The 24,849-nt window shown below is 37.8% G+C and overlaps 1 protein-coding gene across 1 annotated transcript in view; it reads right to left on the bottom strand.

Annotated features, from left to right (window-relative positions):
• Positions 1-2,826: 2,826 nt before the first annotated feature.
• The window catches only part of LOC127624144 (kinesin-like protein KIF26A), a 102,023-nt gene continuing 80,000 nt past the window's right edge, over positions 2,827-24,849 (bottom strand). The window contains exons 6-15 of the mRNA XM_052098826.1: positions 22,844-23,035; positions 21,994-22,087; positions 20,176-20,438; positions 19,237-19,420; positions 15,160-15,319; positions 14,425-14,587; positions 10,796-13,814; positions 10,067-10,257; positions 6,162-6,312; positions 2,827-4,499 (exon numbers count right to left, since the gene is read on the bottom strand). Coding sequence (XP_051954786.1) covers positions 4,318-4,499; positions 6,162-6,312; positions 10,067-10,257; positions 10,796-13,814; positions 14,425-14,587; positions 15,160-15,319; positions 19,237-19,420; positions 20,176-20,438; positions 21,994-22,087; positions 22,844-23,035 — 4,599 coding nt within the window. The 3' untranslated portion in view covers positions 2,827-4,317. The remainder of the gene's footprint in view (positions 4,500-6,161; positions 6,313-10,066; positions 10,258-10,795; positions 13,815-14,424; positions 14,588-15,159; positions 15,320-19,236; positions 19,421-20,175; positions 20,439-21,993; positions 22,088-22,843; positions 23,036-24,849) is intronic.

Below are 24,849 nucleotides of genomic sequence, written 5' to 3'. Positions count from 1 at the left end.
ATCTGGTCAGTGTTTGACTCCTGCCTCCCAGGTTCTCTCTGTTGGAACAGGAATAAACTCATAATTCTGCCTGTTTTATTCAGACGCTTTAGCTCGCTTGTGTGCTGCTATATGCTTGTCACATGGGCATTGACAGTTGGCAGCTACTGTTCGCATGGCATGAATGTGTATCGTTACCAATGAGATTATGCAGCTCGAGTTCCTATGAAAGGGAGCATCTCGGTTACATGATGCATAACCCTGGTTCCGAGTGGGAATGATATGTTGCATAAGCTGGCCATCCTCTCTAGCAGCTGCACAGGCTCGTGCCTTGATGCAGAAAATCTGACTCGATGGCGCGAAGAGAGAGCCTTTATGGAGCCCGTGACGTAGCTCCCTAGGGGCGTCGCTTAAGCGCTATCAGCCAATAAATTGCTGTGATTGTATAAGGGCTTCAGACCACGTGACTCTCAGGGCGTATTCCCAATGCGATTACACAGCATCTCATTCCCACTCAGGGAACCAGGGTTAAAATCCTAAGGTAGTTGGAATAAATAGATGTTTTGTTCTAACATCAATCTTTTCAGTATACAGTACATTAATGCCAGTTGTTACACATGTATGCAAATTGATAAACTTACCAAAAAGTAAAATGGTATTACAGTACAATGTTTTTTGTATACAGTATGTGCCATGATATTCTTGGAGTACAATATTAATACCATGGTAATGTGGTCTATGAATATATTTTGTTATCAAAGTACCATGGTGTTACCTTCTTATACCATTGGGTATTCTATGCTCTGCAATAAAAAATATTAATGCTTTATCCTGCAGAAAACATGTTGGTGTAATTTTATATGACCATTGTCATGCTCATTGTACAAGATTATTCATGCCTTCTGTCATGCATTTCAAGTGTTTTGCCATTTACAGTAGTTTTTCTGCATAAATGCAAGAAGTTTTGTGTCAAAGGCTGGAATTGAAATACCACAGATGTTTGCTTTAGTTCCACTTAATCACAAGGTGAAAAAGAACTCAATCACATTCATAGCCTAGAGGATGTACTGTTTACTTTTGAACCTGCCCTCCCCCATCCATGTATGTTATGAACAGAGGAAGGCAGATACAGACAGAGAGAAAGAGAGAGACATAGATTGCTCTCTCCGTTGGCGACTCTCAAGTTCAAACAAGCTCCATCTTTTTGAGTCACTTTGTCCCTGAAAAATATTTTGAATTTCATGTACCAAACTAAAAGAAAACCATTTAAATTATTATAGCATGATTTTAGCTCAACAAAGGTTTAGAGTAGAAACATTATTGTATCGTTAGAAAGCTCAGACTTTCCTTCTCACTATAGTGCATACAATTTAAAATGTGTTTCTGATTTAAAGTTTAAAAAAAATGATGGAGCAGATCACATTTTAATAAAAAAGTTAATTTTAATTTGTGTGTATGTGTTTGGATTCAGACGAGGAGTGAGGATCTAAATGCAGTTCTTTATTAAATAAAAAAGAAAACACAGAATAAATCAAAACACAGGGAACAAACAAAACATCCACAAGGGGATAACAAAAATATAAACACTAGAAACATCCACGGAGGGCACGGCAGGAACACAGTCAAAGACAACCATAACATAAAACAACCGACAACAAATGAACAAACAACAGGGCTTAAATACACAGAAGGATAATGATTAAATTAAACACAGGTGAGAACAATGACACTGGCAACGATGAGGGCAGGGGATTATGGGAAGTGTAGTTCGGGACAGGTGACAGGGGAGAAACACTGAGCAGACAACGGGGAATCGTGACAGTATGACATAGATTATTTAAAATGTTCCTCTACTGAGGTCTACATATCTAAACTTGAATTACCAATAATCTGCATTTAAACATACCAACCCCTATGTCATTACAAGACCGTTAGTGGTTGGTCAGCTAATTTTTTAGGACCCCCTCAGTGACTCTTATTGACACATTATGGCAGGAATGACTATGTGTCAATGGAGGGACTGATTAAAACAGCTCTATTCATTTGAGGTGCCCATTTGTTTGGTAGAGAAGGAAAGAGCAGGTAGAATGGAACACCAATGGAAACAGTCATAAAGGGAGTTTACCCTGTTGGCCTATAAAGCTTTCAGGTCTCCTCTGTGCAGATAATGATATATCAATATACTAACAGTACTCAAGAGCTTAAGTGAATCAGTAAATGTATTATCATTTATAGACCTGAAAACCTGATGGAGATCAATCTAGTGTTATTCAATTCCCAAATTTATTTTGGCTCCAGCCATCTGTGTAGTATCATCTCTTCACAAGCCCTCTTGTGTCTAGTAAGAATTTAACAACTGCACAGTGAACAATTGATTTAATGCGAAACCGTCATTACTGTACACAGTTGTATTCCCTACACTTATAAAGAAAAAGTACAATACATGTTTTTGCTTAATATTTTCCCAAGATATTTAATACACCTGCATTTTATGGACCTACAGATCTGAAATATTCTTCTAAAAATCTTTATTTGTGTTCTGCAGAAGAAAGAAAGTCATACACATCTGAGATGGCATGAGGATGAGTAAATTAATTTTAATTTTAAAGAAATATAGTCACTACCCATATAAAGACTAGAAATATATATTTAGAGAGAAATAAAATACATTTATACAATGAACCGTAAAGAGGAAACATTCTTTTTATTCATAATTTTATGTTAATGTAAACTGAAGAGTCTATACATGGTTTTTAAAAAGGTAAAAAAAAACTGTACAATAAAAAGCTGAAACACTGAGAAAATGTCATACATTTTAAATAGAAAAAGTTCAAAATGCTAGGCAAATCTGCTTAATGTAAATTATTAGTAGAAATCACAGACTAAGATATAAAAGTAAGGGAAACATTTAATTAATTTGAAATAATAAATAGATATCATGCAGCAACCTGAAAAATAAAGCCTGAGTCTTTTTCTCTCTTTTAAATAAAGATTCATTCAACAACAACAACAAAAAAGTAATTGTAGTCAAATGTAAAACAAATTCACATAAATTCTACTTCAAACCTTTGCAAACTGAATAATCTCTTCTCTTTTCGTTTCTATTTGAGAAACAGCAGTGACACTTCTCTCAAGAGACACACTTTAAGGATTAACATGACAAAAATCATTCACTTCAGTGACTGAATATAAATCAGTGGACCACGTGTGGAGAACGTCCTGTGCTGTGAATATGTCAACAGATAATAGCCATTTGTATATTTTAACATTTTGACGTTTGTTTTAAAAAGGAAGAAAGGCATACTTTTTGAAGTTCAGGTAGATACAGTGGAATTATTTACCACATTAAAAGAAACCAGCTTAACACTGGATGTTGCATGATCAGATAAGAACAGACACATGTATACATAACAGTATGACGCATTTAAATGCATACAACACACACACGCACACATGCACACACACTGAAATTAATCAGTACATACACACTTCAGTCAGATGTCCTGAGAAGTGTTTGAGACAAGCTCTAATTTATGATCTGCCACCAGCTGCACCAATCAACTAAACAAGTAGAACTCAATCCAGGGTTTATGTAATATTGTCTGAGGGCCTTTCAAAATGCAGATGAACAACTGTAACTAAATAAGCTAGATGACAGTGGCACAGCTTCAGCATCTTTATCCAATCAAGTGACATCTTATCAACTGCAGACAAGCATGGTCTCGAATTAAATCAAGGACGGATCCTTGAAGTTTTTGCATGATGCTGAATACATTTTGCATGTTAAGAAATACTAATTGTTATGATTATTTAGAGATTATAAAATGCAAAAATAGTTTGGGGGGTTGAAAACAAAAACATTTCCAATTTATTTTACATTCTTTTAGATCATAAATAGACTATTCACTGCATTACAATGCTATATACTTTTGTTTCTCAAAGGGAACATAAAAACGAATAGTTTACTTGGGAAAGTTGGTCTCAATACTTGCACCAATCGAAAAAAAAAATAGTTCTTGGGATTTTACGTTTAAGGCACTTTCTGGTAACATTAAAAAGGATCTCAGTGTCACTTTCTTGCTTTTATTTTATTCTGTCCCTGTCTCTTTCAACATTTCAGTGAGCTTCTAACCTTGCCCACTGTTTCAATAACTTCATTTGTTTTATTTGTCTAAACAGGCAAGTTTTAACCCCACAAAACACAATGTGTTGCTGCCACAAAACACCAAACTTCTCCACATTCTTCAAAAGTCAAAATTTTCCTTGCTTGCCCAAGTTATCTGTAAGCTAGCTTGTCATATGCTTTATTTCATCACAAGTCACACCCTGTTTTGTCTCTCAGACCTCCATCTCCTGTTGTCCACTCTGTCCTTGGACAGTGGGCACCGCGATGTCGAAGCATGTCTCCATCATCACTCGAGACTTGCATAGGTTGACACAAAATTCCAGCTCTCCTGTGGCCTGAGCCAAAGCCTCCAAGAAGTCCTGCGACTCCTGGTCCAGGTCTGGGTCCACATCAACTATTATATATGGAAAAAATATATAAATAAAAACATAAACACTACTATTGTTTTAAAACAGTATTTTACACCAGTGATTCCCAACTGTCGTTGCCTCCGGACTAAGATTTTACATTGGATGTCAAGTGACAAACCAAACACAGTACCAGAATTATTAATAAAACAAAAGTAACACAAATGTTATATTTTTATGTATTATGTTTTTAGAATATGAGTCCCATTTTGTCTTGCTAAGGCCACTTTCATAGCTAAAACTTTATGTTTCCTAAATGCACTGAATTAAATATTCATTTTTTTTTTATTTTAGAAATAATTTTACCACACTAAATATTTAAATATTTTTTGTTTATTTCACTCTTTGTTTAGATCGACATAGTTCAATACATGCAATAACTTGTAACTTTATAATGGATATTATAGTATAATCTAGAAAACAGTAAAGTCTATACATAAAATGCATTTAAAAAGTAAATTCAAAGTAGAGTGACCGATACTGACAACGTTATTCAGCTTCATTTTCTTTAAATAATTCTCTTTCACTGTTTGAGGCAACAACAAATAAAGTTTACATGCAACGAGAAATTGGGGTAATGCTCAAAAATCTACCCATATAGGAACAACATTCAATACATTTGCATGGCCACACACATTGTCTGCATATTAAGCATAATGGCCATAAGAACGTGCATGTAAAAGCGCTCATTGTAAAGACAATGTCCTAGGTTCTGCCTCTTAACTAAAAGATTACAGGCCTCGAAGATGGCTACATAGCCTTTACTTGAACAGTAAAAGAGGATTATTATTCTAAACACCTCAATAAATCTTGAAAGGCCTTTATTTGAATACTTTGTTAACACTGTGCCTGGCCCAATCAGGCACATCACGATAGGTTGCTAGCGTAAAGTAATCTGTCTGTCCACATTAAAATTAAAATAACACTAATAACCACCAATCAGATCATATTTTATGTTAATATAGCACTATGTAGAGCATTTAGAGATTTTGGTACAATGAGATTTAACAGTAGGTGGGGTTGGCCAGCACAACATTTTCAAGTGATCGTCAAAATGTCATGTTGCACAGTTTTTTAAAGCTGGTTAGGACTGATTTAAAAGTATTGCATTTACTATGTCACATCTGGTTTGGACACACTCTTAGACTTCTCTTCTAAGACAAAACTTCAAAGTTTTACCTTTTTAACAAATTTCTATGAATGCACAAGCACTCAATGTTTCCACTATCTCAGCATTTTCTTGCAAATCCACTGTGACGAAGTTCAAATTCATCAATTAGATTCATAAATGCAGCCATTAATGGGAAGCCTATGCAGAGGAGGATGCATGATAAAAATGATCATCCCTGATCAGTGTAAAGCGTCGCACTAAAATAACAACCATAAGAAAGTCTGTGCTAGCTAAAGCATGCAAAATTTGCAGTATGAACAAAATGTTTTCCATGAATATCACAACACTAAGTTCTGTGAATTCCCAGCCTAAAGGGCATAAATAAAGTGTTACATTCTAAGATGGTAGTCAAGTGTACATACAGTACATACTGTTTTGAGCTATCTGTCATCAGTATTGAACCACAAGAGTAGTGTAAATACAACATGGTTATCCTGTTTGTTACATGCTGTAGATAATAAGACACTTGGGAACTTACATTCTCCTATCCACTTGCTAGGGTCCATCATGAGATGGGTCTTGGCATCCTCCAACTCCTTTTTCAGCTTGTCGTGCTTGGCCCTTAGCTCCTTGATCTGCTGCTGCCTCTTCTCCAGCATCCTAAGGCGGGCGTTGAAGTACTGCAAACCCTGCAAGTGTGGGACAGCAGCAGTGTGAGCTGTGCAGAGTAAACCACACACCTACCTGTACCAAGCGCCTGCAAGTCTCTATGTGGCCCTCCTCCCAGTTAACAGTGCAGGGGCTTAAGATGAATTGATTCAGTGCTCACTAACGTGCACAAAGGATCTAAACCCTCAGTCCCTTGGTCAGATTATTTAGGGCCAAGCTGGAAATAAAATTAGCATCCAGGTTAAACACTCACTGGTCTTTAATCTCCTAGAGGCACGTTTGCTTACAGGAATAAAAAGGAGATCAAGTTCAAGTGGAATAGGTGACTAAAAAGGTTGAATTAAAGGACAGATTATCCTTACTCCTATCATTAGTATTCCATTATTGACAGGTAGGCATTAGACAGCTTCAAATTATATTTTCATGTTTAACAGTAAGTGTATTGTTTGTAATCTACTGTACTACAACCAGCCATGCTATATGTAAATATCCCAGCTTTGTGAACTACAGATGAAGAAATACTAATTCACGCTGCCATGAAAAGCCCACTGCATACAGTATAGGATGCAATTTCACAAAGTATGTCTTGGTCTCAAAATGCATAAAAATAACCTAGCAGTTATATAACCTACTACCCACACACATAAATACAGATTCACATAAAACAAGAGGGCAAACAGCCTAATTTTTCATGATCAAACTGCCACACTCTAATACACAAACTGAGATTTTTTTCTCTCAATGTAAAATAAATCAGAGCACCAGTTCACTTAGTTAATGTTGTTTCCTCTCGTCTCCTCCACACAAATGACTGTGAGATCAGGGTTGGGAAACTCACATGAAAACTGTTAATGACCCTTGGACGTGCTGTTTGGAGTGGGCCATAAAGACCGATCAGGCAGCACACAGATTGTGGGGCCACACTTCATTCATCACCGGGCCCACTGACACCCTCCCCACTGTTCTAATCTATTTCCACTTCTCTCTGTCTTACAATTCTAGTCATCCCTGTTCAACTAAATCTATCAGTCCAATCTAAAATCAATTAGCCAACATAAATAACTGTCCTAGAGTTAAGATTTATTCCTGACAATTGCACATCACATATTGTAATAGAAACAGGAGAAACTGTTGAAGACACTCTGATGCTTTCGAAGACACTTTTTAGCCTTCATTATGAGAGCTTTTCTGCCTTTTACTACATCATACTGGGACCCTGCTGCATGGAAAAAGTAAGTTAAAGCACTGGAAACCATGGAAAGATTGATTTATGAAGAGTAAAAATTAATTAAAAAGTAATTTACATCCAACAAAAGGGTAATAGCTTTTCTCCACATCTACTTGCTTTAAGTCATACCCACATTCAAAAAATAATTTCAGTAAATGCCTCAGAATTGCTTGACACATTCACAGTAGAGGCAGATTTTGTCTAGCAAGGGCCCCGGGGCCAATTTTCTTATCTATTATGATCAGCATGTTTAAAATCGTTCACAAACAGATAATTTTTTTGAAAATGTATCAAAGATGTCATCATCTCTGGCATAGATGGCAAGGAAAAACAACCAGAAATGTAATATTACTAGTGGTATAGTGGAGTTCTCATGAGAATGGTTCCATTATTTTTAGCTTTACTTTTGTGATGTACATTGTTTGTTGTTGGCAGATTTGAAAAAAAAGAAATATAAAAACGGTCAATTCAAACTTTTACATTTTTTCTCAGGGGGTAACCCTGAACCCCCATAATATATATTTCTTTAGTCGCAAGGCCTGCTATGCCCATAGGTATCTAAAAATATTCAAACACAAATACTGGACTGCTGTCATTCAGCTTCAAAACAAACAGTTGATTTTATCTTTTAATATTCATATCAAAGTGCGCTCGGTTGATGAACTAATTGAAATATTTTAATCTTTTGGTAGGAGATCAACCAAACCCCCACTACTTTGGCCTTGTCTCTGGGGCCCCAATGTCATAATCCTTAACTAATTTTGAAGAGACTGTTTTGACTTTATGATTTTTTCATTTACAAAGTACTATTGCTGCCAACTTGTACATTTATAATAACTATTCCATAAAATTGATTAAGTATTCCTTGTGTCATTTCATAGCTACAGTATACTCACTACTGACACCATGCAAGTTATTGTCCAGACCTTTGCTGGGAAGGAAATGTAGAGACCTCTTGGAACTTTAATTGAATACCCCTGTTATACATACTGTAAACTCAATGTAAATACTTTGAAATACTTTGTAAATACACAGTACAAAATAAATGTGTAAACATGCATATATTTATAGGGGCAATAGTACATTATGACATATTTTAACTTTAGAATTTAACAAATAGACTCATACAGCATGTACTTATGGGTTTGGTGAAACTTGGCAAAAAGTTCAGGTATTTCTGGCTATATCTTTTCTAACTCATCTGAATGATGGGGTGTGTTCAATTAAGAAGTGATCATCCATATTTCCTATTTCCTTTAAAGTCTTTACCCCTCATTGTAAGAGCTTCAAAGGGCTACAAGGTGTGGGGCTAAAAAAAATTGTGGTAATGTTATCATTGTATTGTACATTCTGTTAGCAATGACCCTGCAGCTACCAGTATTATTCTCCCAATGAAAAACCCTCATCATGCAAGCCAAAATCCCTTAGCGTAGATTATATTAACAGGCATTTTAAATTATCTAAGAGTCTGTGTTTTGAATGTTCATGATTTCAAAATGAGGTCAAAACTTACAAGCCCTTTAATCTGCTTTAAGATGCTTTAAGATGCTGTCTTTCTTTTTTCTTTCTTTCATTCATTCATTCATTATTTCTTTCTTTCTTTCTCTTACTGGACGACCTGTAAAAATGTCTAACTTCAAGCATTTAAACTACTTTAAATTTTCAGAAAATGTTTTGTTAAACTAACATTATAGTTTGTCTCGACAAACTTTACATTTCTAGGTCAGTACTTTTGTACTACACAAAAGAAAATATCAATGTCTTCTTTTTCCCAACCACCTAAGTCCAGCTATTTTTTTAAATATTGGGGAGAAATGTTATAGCAATGAATAGTATAATAAATGTTTTTGTTCAACAGAGCTTTTCATACAAAGGACAAAGCTTAACCTTATAATATGAAATAATAGTCAGAAAATTCTCATTAATTTTTTTTAAAGAGTAGCTAAAACATTTTTTTAATTAGAAACATGATGGCAAAAAGGGTCCTATAAGCTGGCTGGGGGCCCTCATAGTCACATTGCCCTATTGAGGGGGCCTTGTATAATCAGACAGCTGTGGTGGCCACATATTCAAGCATATATAAATATTTGGTATACACTTAGGTGTCAAACCAGAATGAGACTAAATTCAGTCAGCAGTCAGCAATGAAAAAACAAAAGTAGATACACTGTAAAAAAACTTTAAAAAGATTGCTTGATGTGGTAATGTCTAAATTAACTGGTTAGAAAATAGTGTTTAGTGACTAAATCAATGCAATTTTGATTAGGTTACCCCAACAAAAGTCATTTTATGTGCACCAAATGCAGCATAGTTTTCCAGACACGCAGAATCACAGTCTTTTGTAGTGTCGTATGTGGCTTGTGGTCAAAAGAGTATATTTTGAAAGGCTGAAAGCTCGACCTTGCATGAGATGGAATGGCAAGCATAAAAACAAAAGTATATCCTACCTTACCTCCATAAAGTAACAACTGCACATTCACCTTTAATACATTAGCAAGCAAATAGCACAACTTGCAAAGTGTTCAGTGACATAAAAAGTCTTTTACCTCTGTCAGCCCTTCTTTCCGTCTCTGAAGCCGTTCCATATCATCAATCTCGTATACTTTGATCTCAAAAGGCTCCTTCATAGTACCCCCCAGTGGGGGAAGATCCACCCACTGGCCTGCAGCACCAACCTTCCTGCCCAGGGAAGAAGTGTCTTGTAGGTGAGCCGGAATCAGACGCCGTCGCTGTAGGCCTGGAGGGGTCACAAAGGACAATGCTCTTCACGTGGGCCCATGATGAACAGCAGAGTTTTTGGGCCTGCTTTTAAATGCTTACAAATGCATTAGGAGCATGACATCAAATATTCTTAATAAGCTTGGGTGCATAAATCAAAATAGATTAAATGGCTAGACTGGCAAGATGGGATGCTTTATTATTACAGTATATATTTGTCTTTTTTTAAATACATTGTTTCAGTTTTGAAATAAATATTTTAATAGATATATATTATGTTAATAATACATATTATTTAAAATAATAAGCCATATCTATGGTCCTAAAATATTTAGATAGTTAATGGCCAAGTACATAAATAATATTCATGTACATAAATAGCCTTCAGTGATTTGCAGATTCTATCTTTCTCCATTCTTTTGTACTGAATGTAATTAGACTTATCTAATAAACAAATGAAAGAGCACAAAAATTACTCCTGTTATCTATGGAATAATCTACTGAATTAAACGCCAGTGAGGGCATGAAGCCCAGAGTGTCTTGATAGGAAAACCTACCATTAGATCTCTTTTTGGGAGATTTTGAAGATTTTGTTCGGCTAGACGCGGACACTCCACTCTCACTCATGGAGTCATGAGCAGATGATGCGCTGCCTGTGGTTTCACTGTCCCTGATCATGCTCTCATAGCCACTACTCCCTCCACTGTGATAAAAAAGTGCAGTGCGGCCCATAGCTGGTGGCAGTTCACCACTGAGTACACTGCTGTTGTCACTTCCATGCCCACTACTGTAGCGCTGAGGATGGCGAGGAGCAGTGATCTTACTGTACGGAGAGGGTAGAGGAGCAGCCAGAGGTTTTTCGCTGGATGATATGGCATCACTGTTGCCATCTGCTGGGTCAGAGCCCCTGAGGTGTTTCTTGGAGCTACCAACTGCTAATTCGCTGACCCGACTGTTGGCTGCACGAATTGCTTGCTTTGTGCCCATAATAGTGCCCCTCCCTGATTTACCATTGGAGCCTGTGACTGAGCGAGTTGGGGCTTTTCCAGTTGGAGGTAGACTGCCATTCCGTGCAGCTGAGACAGCAAAGGACTTGATGGATGAGCTAGTAGACTTTGAAACGGTATTCAATGAGGCCTTTCCTTTGTTGCCATTCCCAACAATGGCTTTAGGTGTTATACTAGCTTTTAGCTGTCCAAGCTTACTAATTCCAATGGTAGATGGAGGAGAATTGGCAGCAGGTGTAGATATAGAACTGGGAGTCCCAAGTTTTGGCACAGTTTTACCAGATTTTCCAGTGCTGCCAATACTGACACTACTGTTCTCTCTTGAGGTACCTGGTTTTAAACCCACTGAGGTTAAACTGTCATATCTTTCAAGGGACATAAGACTACCAAAATTCCTGCCATTGTCACCTTTACCACTATTTGATCTGAGACTAGAAGCTGTCCTTAGGCTGGATGATTTAAAGCTTAAAGATCCCCCCCTAACTCGGACATCAAAGTCTTCCTCAGAAACTGATCCTTTGGAGAAAGAAGATCTTGTTCCATCATTACCCACAGACTTTAAGGCACTTGGAGACAATAAAATACGTGTTCTCTGGTCCAGGCTAGACTTTCGGACAGGTGGAGCAGGGGGTGACATGCTTCCAGACTTAGGGAGCATACTACCCTTTGGTCCATTAACTCTCTTTCCTAAAGATGAGAATTTCAAGCTTCCAGTTGTTTGTGAGACATCATTACCACATTTAGTCTCAGAGGAGCTATGGGGCACTGAGACCATGCCAAGAGTGGTGGCTCCTCGCCTGAGCTGAGGCATCTTGCTCAGATCTCCTTTCCTAACACTGGATTTCTCACAACCATCCACGACCCTTTGAGATATAGATGATGCATGCATTTTTGGAGGGCGAGGTACACTGTTGCTATTCCCACTTGTCTTTCTAAATGGAATCCCACTCATGCCATTTTTGGGTGGCTTACTAGCAGAGCTAAACTCAGCACTTGTGTGGACCCATTGTTCATCTATTCTGCTTCCTTGGTGTCGTAGCTCATTGCTATAGCTACTGCTAGAGGATGAAGTTTGTGTGCTCTTTTTGGGGTGTGTAGAGTGAGACATGTATGAGGTATGGGCAGACTGTGAAGCAATAAGTCTATTAGATCTTAGTGACTTTGGACCACTGAGGGTTGCTTTGGTACTGTCATGAGATAGAGGGCACTTCGATATTGATAGTTTGTCAGCAGTTGCAGAATCATAGTCTATTTCCGAAAAACAAATTCCACTGTCACCTAAAGAGCTATTTGTTCTTTGTTGGGAGAAAGACTCGATATGTAAACCACCAGGTAAATCCATCACGGGGCTGCTGTCTGGTCCCCTGCGCAAACATTTTGAAGAGAGTCTTCTTTCAAAAATGGTCTCATCACTTCTTAAGGTACAAATGTTTGTCTCACCAGGCCAGGAGCAGACTGAAGATCCTTGTGTTTGTGTGATGCATCCAGCTGTATGCTCCTCTTGTGACTTTGAAGCAGCAGCTTGGGACCTGCTCATCTGCGATGTGTAAGCATCAAATTCATCGTTGATGCTACTGATTATGCTAACAGGACGTGAGCCAGATGAAAGAGCCTGCAAAGAGCAGTTGTTGTTAAAGCTAATGATGCTGGAAGGTTGCCCATTGCCTGGAACCATACCAACAGGCAGCTCCTCGACCACAGTAAACACAAGCTCATCCTCTCCATTAAGCTCCACAGGCTGTTGCAGTGTTACTGTAGTCCTTAAAACATCTCTATCAAAGCATCTGTTCCTTAGAGCAGCACGTTGGTGGCTCACCTCCAAAGGACTTCTACTAAGGTGCTGGGCTCTGTCAAAATCAGGGGAGCAACTTCGTTCTCCCTGTCTAAGGGCTTGCTGGCTCATACCCACTGGAGGTGTCCGTGTGATTAAGCCACAATCTGGGGTCCTTGAGATGTTTTGCAAGGAGCTAGAAGCACTGGGTTTTTGTAAAGGCCCTATATTTAAGTGGACCTTCTCTTTCACAACAGGCTCAGATTCTTGCCATGTCTTGTTGGCTTCAGATGTGCCCCCATGTTGCAGCTGTGCAGGCTTTTGGAGAGAGGACTTGGCTGTCCTGGCTGATACAGAAGTCCCTTCTACCACTTTGTCTGCTGCAGTTTTGGAGACAATTTGTTGGCCTTTTCCCTCACTAGTAAAAACAGATGAGCTCTCACTGCCATCAATACACTCAAGCCGTTCTTGTAACTCTGCAAAGGTGTTGCATTTGAGATGGTCCCCATCAGACTTGGGTCCCTCTTTTACACGCTTCTTGTTCAGTGAAGGAATGATAGGTACAAACGCTGGGGGACTTTCATTGTCACTGAGTTCACGGTCAGAGATAGGGGCCCCACCGGGCCCCACATAGATCACTGTATCACATGAGTGTTCACTGCTTGAGGAGTAATCTGGGTCACTGGAAAGCAGTGCAGGATGGTCTGGATCAAGAGCCACAGTCCGAGGGTGGAAGGGTCTTCGTTTGATGTGTCCTTCTTCGCAGGAGCTCTCCCCTCCAGATGAACTGGATGCATACTAAGCAGAATCACATACCACACAGGAATCAATTCACTTTTCACATACACTTTTGCAGTTATTTAGCTGTTTCACACAGTGCAATCAAATCAGATATTGAAATGGCATGTCAGTATCAACACAGGTTCAAATTGCACACCAAAGGAGAGACAAAATATGTTACCAATACAATACATTGGTTTGTAAGTTGTGCTGGCAAAGGATTTCAGTTCATATCAATAAAATATTAATATGTTCTGTAAAGCAGATTAATCGTTATGTAAAAATTGCCTCAGCAATGGGAATGGTTACATGACATTCTCCCTCTTGATCAGAAGCACTGATTATATGGCATCTGTCAGTGAGACATTTAGCAGTAAAATGACCACCTCAACATCTGTTTCTCTGAAAAAAATGCAAATACTTCTTTAGAATTTGAAGGGTTCTGATGAACAAAATCTATCAAATTCTATCTAGTCATCTAGGAAAATCAATCGGGAAAAGCTTAAATGTTTTTAAAAAAAATTAAAAAAGACAATGAACTGGACATTCCTACTTTGTCCTGTATGAATACACACATTAATTGACTAATATGAAGGATCAATGCATAAGCTTAAATGGAGTCACATACCTTGGATTTCTTTTTCCTCATGCAGTGTATGCGGGAAGCAAGCTGCACAGTGGTGAGAGATTCAGCATAATTGTCTGGCGAGTCAGAGATGTGGGCGATCATGGTAGTTCTGCAGTTTATGTTGCCCAGCGATTCCCTTAGCAGCATGGTGAGCTTGCTGTCTCTGAATTATACATCAAAAAATCTTCTCGTTAGCCAAAAAGATCATGGAGAGGTTGTCTTAAAATAGAGGATTATGAATCACACTTGAATAAAAGGCAACCAAAGAAAATGGGCTCCCCTGACTATTAGAAATCCCTCCTTTTCATTCTCGCATTCTAGTGACCTGGTTTGGAGTGTTTTTTTTAAATTGTGATGTGAGGATCTAATTTTTGCAGCCAAATTTATCAGAAAAATATACATTTTCCCTGCTCACATTTACAGTGTTTTCTGTCCTGGTCTCTAGTAAGTCTTTCTTCGTTCTCTTTCAGCAAACATCTCCAATCCTCCTGGACCACATTCCTATCAATATGTCCCACCTCAGTTCAATTTACCCTCCCTCTGGCTGCCTTCTCTTGCTTCAAAGTTGGTTAATTAGCTTCATTGATATGAGGGGGGAGAGAACGAAATCCTTGCAGATGCAGATCAGAGTGGCTCAGTGGGTGCTTTAAGACAATCCAGCATTATTAACAGAGGGATATCATCTCCCACTATTGACTTGCATTGATTACCTGAACTATTATATGAAGAACATACCTGTATGGCACATGTTTGGCTCCGTTGGTCAAGGCTAGGATGACATTTCCAAGGGCACCTAAGGACAGACACTGGCCTCTTCCTCCATCTCGTGTTTGGCTCAGATCAGACTCACAACTGCCCAAGTCAAAGAGATGCAGACGACTCTGACCCCCGGACACTATAAAGAAAGTTGAACACAACTTGTTAAGAATCTGACTGCCTTTGTCCACGTAGACAACTATGCAGTAAGTACAGTATGTTGAGGCTGTGGCAAAATGCTTTAAACCCCATTTAAAAACATAATTGTATTGTTTACAGAGTAAAATAATTTGTTCCAAAAACCTAAACTGAATTAAAATCTGTAAATAAAATATCTGACAACCATGCCAAAGTAAGCCTCCATCCTTTAGATAAAGCAAGACTTCTGTCCTGTTTAATGGTGAAGTGTGTAATTAAATAGAAAAAATAATGACTGTGTCCAAACATACAGTCACACCTCTGGTTGAGCCTATGTTGCTTCATCGCTGAAACAAAGTTGCAATGTTGAAAGTGCCACACAGCTACAGTGTTTACTCTTTTCTTGGAACTGTAAAGGCTTACGAAAAACCTATGAAGGGTTTACTTGTCTGCACATAAAGCTGGAATAGGATAATGGATTTTAACATGAAAAAAATCACACACATCACCTCTATGCTAGTATTATTTTATTATTTGATGTCGTAGTAACCTTTCCAAGGCCACAGGCACTGCACCACACTTTGTTGTAGAGAACCTTATTAGTAATTAGTTGGATATAGCATCTTTAGTATGTACTGTAAGTGGTGATCCAACATTCTTGGCAGTCCATCAACATTCAAGCAATAAATGTATATAAAGTTAGTTAGATTACAGCCCCATGTAGGTCACTAGATCAAAATTAATTCACAATCAGTACTGTAGAGATAGTATGCTCTCATTTCACATTGAGATAGAGGCCATTATCCTCACGTCAGCAAGATTTAGAAAGACGGCACTCTGAACAGGGACCCTCTGAAGAGTGGGAATGCAAACAAGGTTCTCATTTCATGCTGGGCTCTATAAACATTTCTGCAGAGGAGACTCCAGCCTCATTACATATTAAAATCTATTCTGGCTAGTGTCAATGGCCAGCACCCAGCCCGCATTGCAGCAACAGGAGCGCAATACCAATGATCAAGCTGATGTTGACATGCAGACTTGATAGGATGTCTACACTCAGAAAATGAAAATGTGTGAACCCTTCTTGTTAGTATTCTCATAAAGTCGCTGTCAGCAGGACTAAATTAAGTTAACTGATAACATCTCAAAATACTAATGATGCTTAAAAACATATTAAATGCAATGGCGAATTCTCAGGGCCAGCAAAGCCTTCTCTGCTGTCCTAACATGCCAAATAAATACATATTTTTCATGTATTTTTAATCGCATTCCACAATTAATAAATAGAGAATAGAATAACATTTTCTGCTGTATTCATGAATGCTTCATACTCCCTAGATTTGTTGGTAACTTGTGTATGTTATGCTGCCTTCAAGTTTTATCGGAATCATCGTAAATACGGCTGAGAAACTCAAGTTTCCGGGATGGGATGAGTCGTAAACTTTCAACATGGTGGAGGAGTGTTCAGTTTCTGTACTAAATTACAGGTTTTATTAATTTTTCTAAATACAGCTAATTGTTAATGCATGCAGTTTCTGTCAAATTCATTTATGTATATCAGCAACAATTTGATGCATTTTGTACATTTATAAAAGAAAAATAGCTTGTATTTGACCAAAATTCCATTATCGGCAGCAAGCTAACTGAGTGATATGAATGAACCTGGCATCATACATGTGTCCTGTTCTTTCCAATATCAAAGCACTTGAAAACGACATACTCATAATTACCTCTTCAGAAGTGGGAAGTAGGATAATTACGATAGCAAATTAAGGCAGCAAATTTAATGAATTCCAGAAGTTCCTAAATAGTGTATTGTAAAATATCGACAATAACAAACACTCGAATCTAACAAGAAAGTGAGGAACTTAGTCATATTTTCTTTTGTGAATTAAACAGTCCAAGAGATCAATAAAAAAACGAAAGACGGATGTTCAACACCTTCTCTGGTTAAGTTGTGCGCATCAACCACGTCTTTGAAGAAACTTCTTGAGCAAATCCAAGACTGTATACAGTGATATTCATCCCTTGCAACAGGAATGTGTGAAGAAGGTCTTTAATGAAACACTGTATGATATTACAGATTTAAAAGCTATATGACAGTGTGCAACTTTTTATTTTTTCCCTGTTGTATTGTTAGTGTATGCACCTGTGTTCATTTATGGTTTTACCACTAACCATACGCCAATTGAACATGATTTACCAATGCCTATTAGGGATGTACATCTCCATAACTGAGGCCGATGCGATATGCATCTCGATGCATAGCCAATGATACAATACATTAAAGATACATATGAAGCTGCTACCGATGCGATGCGATACGATTCACCCCTATTACAATGCAGTATGATCCGATTTCGATTCGATTCAACACAATGCGATTCAACGCAATACAATGCAATGGGAACAAATTTGATGCTATGCAATTCAGTATGGTAGGATACAGATAGTTCGCTTTTATTTCTTTGGTTCAGATAGACAGCAAATTAACTTAAGTGCCTTCTGACTTCTAACGCATGGACCTTTCTCAATAAGGCCTTTGTAGTGCAAAAAAATTAAATAAAAAATAAAAAGATTAAATAAAACCAGATGTTATTTTCCTGTTCTGTCTCCAGTTACACTTTTAACAGTTCACACATTTAACAGTGAAACATTTTAAGGATGCTCAGGGATAAAAAATGAAGAAATGTTCCGTAACTTGCCAGCAGACGAATGTGCTTTTGTGTCGGTGCTTCAAGTGTGTTGTTAAATACTGCCTGTATATTTTAGAGCAGCATGACATATTTTAAAACTGCATGGTTTAATCAAAATCTCCATCTCTCTTATAAAACCCAAAGTATTTCCAAACATTGGATTTGTAATTATTTGGTGGAAGATGCAGCTCTGCCTCTGCCATGTTAATCTATATTCTATGTCAGGGGTGCCCACATTTTTGGCGTGATGATCTACTTTTAAATGACCAACTCAAGATCTACCAACTAATAAGATCTGGAGACAGTTATCCATGCCTTCATCTCATCTAGGCTTGACTGTTCAAATGCACTGTATATGGGGCTAAATCACTCATCTCTGTATCGCCTGCAGTTGGTCCAAAACGCAGCTGCAAGGTTGCTTACTGGTGCTAAGAAGAGGGAACACATTTCACCGGTTTTAGCATATCTCCACTGGTTACCGGTGCATTATAGGATCCATTTTAAGATCTTGTTATTTGTTTATAAAGCCTTAAATGGTGTGGCCCCTTATTATCTGTCAGAACTTCTGAGCTATCAACAAACCCCTAGAAGCCTCAGATCTTCTGACAAATTTCTCCTGCAAATACCTCGCTCTCACCTAAAGTTTAAACAGGATCGTGCTTTTTCTGTTGCTGGCCCTAGACTATGGAACATTATACCTCTGGACGTTAGGTCTGCCCCTTCCATTCCTGTTTTTAAATCATGCCTGAAGACGTATCTGTATTCCTTGGCTTTTACATGAATGTTTATTGTAGACTATATGGATAATTTCTTGTTTTGTGTTATTTTTCAAATTAGTCTTTTATTCCTCTGTGCCCTGGAATTGTTTCATTTGCATATGTACAGCACTTTGGTATACACTAGTGTTCTTAAATGTTAATTTCACTAATTTAATCATTAATAATTTTTTTCATTACTAATTTCATTTAAATTCTATCAAATTGTAGTCATGGTAGATTGTCTGAAAGAACACAACATGTTCGGATGTCTTACGCACGATTTACACATGGTCAGGAGCTGGTGTAACTTTTGTTTATACTAACTAATGTTTTGAAAATACAAAACCTTTCATGAATCCGAAAATGTACGTCAGACCAGCTTTATGAACAATTTATACAAACATTTGTTCTGCTCTTGTTTCATGAATGAGGCCCATAGTGAATAAGATCACAGGGAGTCATACTTCCAGCTTTGGTGCTCTTCTCCGTACGGTACTGAGAAATGTGCAGGGTGAAAAGCATGTGGGAATTCGGATGGTCCTCTTCCTTACAGTCCGATCTGTTAGTGCTGCGTGCTGCCAGAGCTGCATCCAGGAAAAATGCCGCCCTCTCTGCAGAGTAAGCCCGCAATTCACTCTGGTTCTGCAGCTGGATGTAGACAAAGAGTGAGAAATAAATAAAGATAGACAGAGATAGAAGCATTTGCAGGGGTGATGAGACAGGATGCTACAATGAAAGTGGTCTACTACACATTACACACACAGTGGCAGAGGGAAAAAGACAAATGGATTGTGGAAAGTCTTAATAGTGGCAAAGTTTAATAAAAGGAACTATACGCATAATTTCTGCCAGCGGCACTAGGCCATCAAACAGATAAAAGTAACAGATTTTTTTATTTAAAAGTAGTCAAGAAAGGTGACTTGCAGTTTTACAACCAAGAAACAAAGTATCACCTAATTACGTACAATGAACCCCAATAGTTCACTTGTGGAAATGGTTCTATTCTGCAATTTCTAATGCTTTAATAACAGCATGCACTCGAGCTGACACTTGACCTGATGATCTATGATAGCTACTCCATTATGATTTGTGAATGTTCCAAAAAGCATCTTGGAAGTAAGGAAGTCTGACCTGTAGGACTTTCCAGTTAACATCCTCGATTTCACAAATTTGCTTATTTGATTAGTTCCCTAAAATAGCGTTGAATCTTAAATATATCTTGTTCATTTTACGTCATAACATTTCTTAGTTTAAAAATATTCTGATTCCTAAACTTTTCCTTTATTTAATTAAAACTAGATTTAAATAATATTTTGAATTCCAGATTTTCAATTCAAACTTTTCAACTCCAGTCTATATAATACTAAAAACAAACTCCCAACAGTTCATAAGGTCTATTGCACCTGGGATCCGCAGACTGGGTCCTCTCTCAGGGAAACTCCTGCACCCTGGCTGTCTTGGGAGGCCCCTGTGGAAAAGTCAGCCAGCAGGTCTCTTAACAGCTCCTCCCTACCACAGATTTCCACAGCAGACACTTGGACCGAGAATCGTGTATTAGCCTTCTCTTTCTTTTCCTCAATGAGCTTGAAGAGCCAAGAGATAGCACAGGGGGCCACACCCAAGCTCTGAGAAGAACTGTCTCTGCCGATCATGGTGTAGGTTTTGCCTGTATGGGAAGGATTAGCTATTGTAAGAAAACTATAATTGCTGCTTAATACATTGCAAGAAAGTGTGAGCATTATTAATGAGCAGTCATTAACTTTTACCTGCTCTCCTTTATTTATAAGGGTATTTATTTTCTATGGGTTAATTCACCCGAAAATGAAAATTCTGTCATCAATTACTCACCATCAACTTGTTCCAAACCTGTCTGACTTTCTTCGGTGGAACATAAGGGCTGAAATGTTAATGCTGCTTTTTTTTTTTTTTTTTAAATTACATTTGAATGGTCAGTCCCTACATTTCTGCCTGACTTCTCCTTTTGTGTCCAACAGGAGAAAGTAATATGATTTGGAACAACATAAGGCTGAATAAGTAATGCCAGAATTTTCTTTTTTGGGCAAACTATCTGTAGGAGCCATGTTTAAGTTAATTGTTTCACATCTCTTTAAATGTTAAGTGTCATGTGACTAGAAAGGGCAATGTGTGTCCATCACAATTTGGAGGTTAAAACACCTGTGCTGGTATGTGCTCACATAGAGAGAGGAGGTGAGTTTGAATCACATATTTTTTGTTGATGTTCTAAATGTTGTTTATTATTTGACACGTTTTACATCATACAAACTCATACTCATGACTTGGAAATGTTTGCCCTTTGGATTTTGGAATCTTCGTCAGTAAAATTCAAGACATAAATATTTTTGGACTGTTTTTATTGATGAGTCATCAAAAGCTATTTCCTTCTTAAGCCCCTCGGCAGTTTATGGTTCATTTATAATAAGCCACTACACTATCCCTAATTATAATAAAAACATAGGCTGAGCTGTGTCAGATTTTTTATTAAGCATTACATCAATTAGCATTTCTTTTATACAGTAGGTCCACCAATCGAAAAGTTTCAGGTACATAATTAAATAAGTATCCAGCATTTGTCAGCACATGACATTTTATAAAATTACATTCTGTCAGCTGATTATTTGAACAAAACTCCCTAATGTTATAAAAGTAGGAATATAATATGATTTGTGTTAATAATAGCACTGTGTATGTAAACTGCCCCTGAGCTAATGAAATTAACCCACAAGGATGTTAGTCATGAGAAAATACGCCTTGCTAAGGCAAAGAAAGGAGCAGCCAAGCTAACTATGGGGGATCGAAGCAGCGCGGTGGGAGGCACACACACACTCACAGTGAGGGGCTGAGCAACAAGAGATGAGAAGAGAGAGAAACAAAGTGCTTTTCAAACATGAAGTGTAAAACAAGGGCACTTTGTGTTCAACAAACCGCTATTGCAGCTCAAAACCCATATGCCCTCTTTCTCTACCTACTGGTTAGGAAGGTTTTAAGTTTAGTCAAAACATTAGAACATTCCCCCTACTTTCCCTTTGCCACACATGAATAATGGTGTCTTCCTCTGAAAATGGATTCTGAACATGTATTATCTGTCAAATCAGGGGGAATTGTGACAGAGGGGCCTTGGAAACCATAACAAGAATGTTAATTTGAAAGTGGAGTCTAATGCAGACTGTGTATTAGGTTGAGTAACAAAGATGTTTACAAACCAAGGTTGGCTTGACCAAAACAGAAGATGCAGCCATCTGCCCCATTGACCACGGACTGGATTACCTCTGCCACTGTCCCCGAGCACACCTCTGCCTGAGGACAGAGACTGACATTGAGAGACATAGCCTATACCAAATTGCAAGGAACCAAAATGAAAAAAAAAAAAAAGACCAAATAAAAAAATGTTGTTACGCATTTGTAATTCAAGACATAGGGTATGAAATATCTTAGATTTAGCAGACAGACAGATAGATAGATTCTTAATTAATTACTTTCATAGACACATAGATAGAGGTGAAGGCTTTTTCAATTCACATAACATCTTGCTCATGTCAACCTTCTCTGAGATGCAAAATTCAATAAGGACTCTCAGATGTAGACTTCAAACTGTGGAAGTGTGTGTGCAGCTTGCGGGAAGCTATGGCAGTGTTATTGTAAGAACTACCTCTGATGTGTGCTTGCTTAAAGCCTCTTCTTTGAACAGTGTGGTGAAGTCGTTGATCATCAGACCTGATGTTTCTGGGACAGCAGACCCAAAGACTCCCAAAGAGTTCAGGAGAAAGATCTATCTGATATATTTTCCTCTGAGACTCTGAGGTGATCTGGGCTCTGAATGATAACCCAACTCAAACCTTATATTCCTCACAAACTAAGTGCAACTGTATATCTTCCTTGCACACTTCTAGTTTGATCAGAACAACTGTCCTGCCTGTCTGACCTCAATTGTGTGCAGATTTGTTTTGTTTTCAAAATTAAATTAGAAGAACAGACAGGAAATGGGAGGCAGAGCTTTGGTATGACTTTCAAAATGACTGTCAAGAAATCAAAGTAGCTGCACTCTTACTGTACCTGTGAAGCATCTTGGGTGAAGATGGCATCAAAGGTAAACATCTTTCGGGCAGTAGCAGAGGCATAGCGTGAGCTAGCTGGCAGCTCACAAAACGTCAACTGCTTCTTCTGGGCATCTACCTTCAGAAAGGACATTGATTCTGAGGTGTCTCGGGATCCTTTGGCAGGGCATATCCTCACCATTACTTTCACCTGCAAAGCACACGATTATTAAGCCTTTTATTATATTAGTGCATGACCACAATGGCATGGGCACTGTAAGTTACTTTTGATAAAAGCTTCTGCCAAATAAATAAATAAATTTAAATAATTACAGATTTCATTTTTGACAAACTAGTCATTTTAAGGCACCTTGGGATACTCGACCAAAATTTAGGCTGAATTTAACAAGTCTCTGGCTTTAATTGCACCCTCTCACCTACTAATTCTCTTTACTATTAAGTGTTTTGTTTCAAGAAAAATGTCTTTCAGGATTCCCCTCATACTGTTTCTATAATCTTTTCCAAAGATTTCCCTTAAACTGACAATCCTTGAAGCATGTCAATCAGCAGAAGATGGATGTTGAGATCCCCTAAACTCCCTTCTGTTCCTACACAGGGAATATTCTGCTATATAACATGTCTTAGTGGCCAGGCAATTCATGTTAAAATGAGACTGACAGGCATTCAAGCAACAGCAACTGCATCTTCTCCATCAAGAAAACAGATTTTGGGTGTGAGTTGCACAATCAAATACTTGGGATGTATATAGCTTTTATAGCACTGCCTAGTGCACTAGTACAGATCAGTACACTCAGATGTGGCTTAGCCTGTAGTATGGGCTGTCACAGTTATAGAATTTGGCTGATGATTAATTGACATACAAATAATCAAGATTATGAAGATGAATTATCTGTTAAAGGGCTATAATGATTAATTGTCTCTTTGAGGGCTTTCACGATTAATTGTCATACAAATTGTCATACTTCTTAAAGTGCATGTAGGATTAACAGCTTAAGAAATGTTTTTACATTTTTAACTTCAAATATTCAGTAAAAAATGATATCATAAAATAGGAATATAATTTCTTCACTTTCATACCTTATTTTAATAATCTTTGCTTTAATCCACAAGCCCTTATTTCTCATGAAGTAAAACCTTTAATATTTAGTTTAATTATTTTATCACTTTACAGAAATAGAGTAAGTGTGCACCTCCTCTGTGTTACTGCGTGTCATTAACAATGTGTATATGAATCCACTATGAACAGGAACATTTGCCATTGCATGATTGTTTAAACTGAAGCTAGTTCTTTGCATTCACTATGAAAGGTTTATTTGTTTGTTTATATTTTGCAGGGGTTTAGAACGAACTTTGCTGATGTCGCGTGCATCAGAGCACTTAAGAAGTGCTTCATGTGCTCTTCCAAACAGAAGCTGCTCTGGTTGACATCCGTGGTGCAGCTCAGTGACGCGTTTGACTGAGTGACACACAAATGTGCCATTGATGGAATTTATATATTTACTTAAAATTCCCTTATTTGGGAATTTGAAGTGCACAATAATCATGAAATAACTGTGATCAGACAACTATTTAATAATCCTGGCAGGCCTAACTGTAGTCAGTCCATGGAAAATGGCACAAAGGACCTGGAAATTGACAAACATTCACAAATGTGTCATTCCTAAAGAAAAGTTATATTTTCAGGACTGACCATCTACTGCCATTTTCTCAGGTTCAGCAGAAACACCTATGCACTTGTCCGCCTTCCAGGGCATGGAGACCTTCAATGGTATTCTGACTAATGAAATCAGAGCATTCAGTGATTATATTTTGAGATGCAAAAGAAATTAAATTAGACTGTAGCCCATTAACTATTTTACAGTCAAGTCCTCTCTTGACATCACGACATTCACAATACAAGCCTAAAATATGTCACATCACATTGCATGTCAAAAGCCTAATAGGACTGTAGTAAAGCAAGTAAAATTGCTTTGCACACTAGCGTATTGTCACGATTACCTGTTG

Source organism: Xyrauchen texanus, chromosome 30 (genome assembly GCF_025860055.1).
Source record: "Xyrauchen texanus isolate HMW12.3.18 chromosome 30, RBS_HiC_50CHRs, whole genome shotgun sequence".
NCBI lineage: Eukaryota > Metazoa > Chordata > Actinopteri > Cypriniformes > Catostomidae > Xyrauchen > Xyrauchen texanus.
This window is presented reverse-complemented; position numbering and strand designations above follow the sequence as displayed.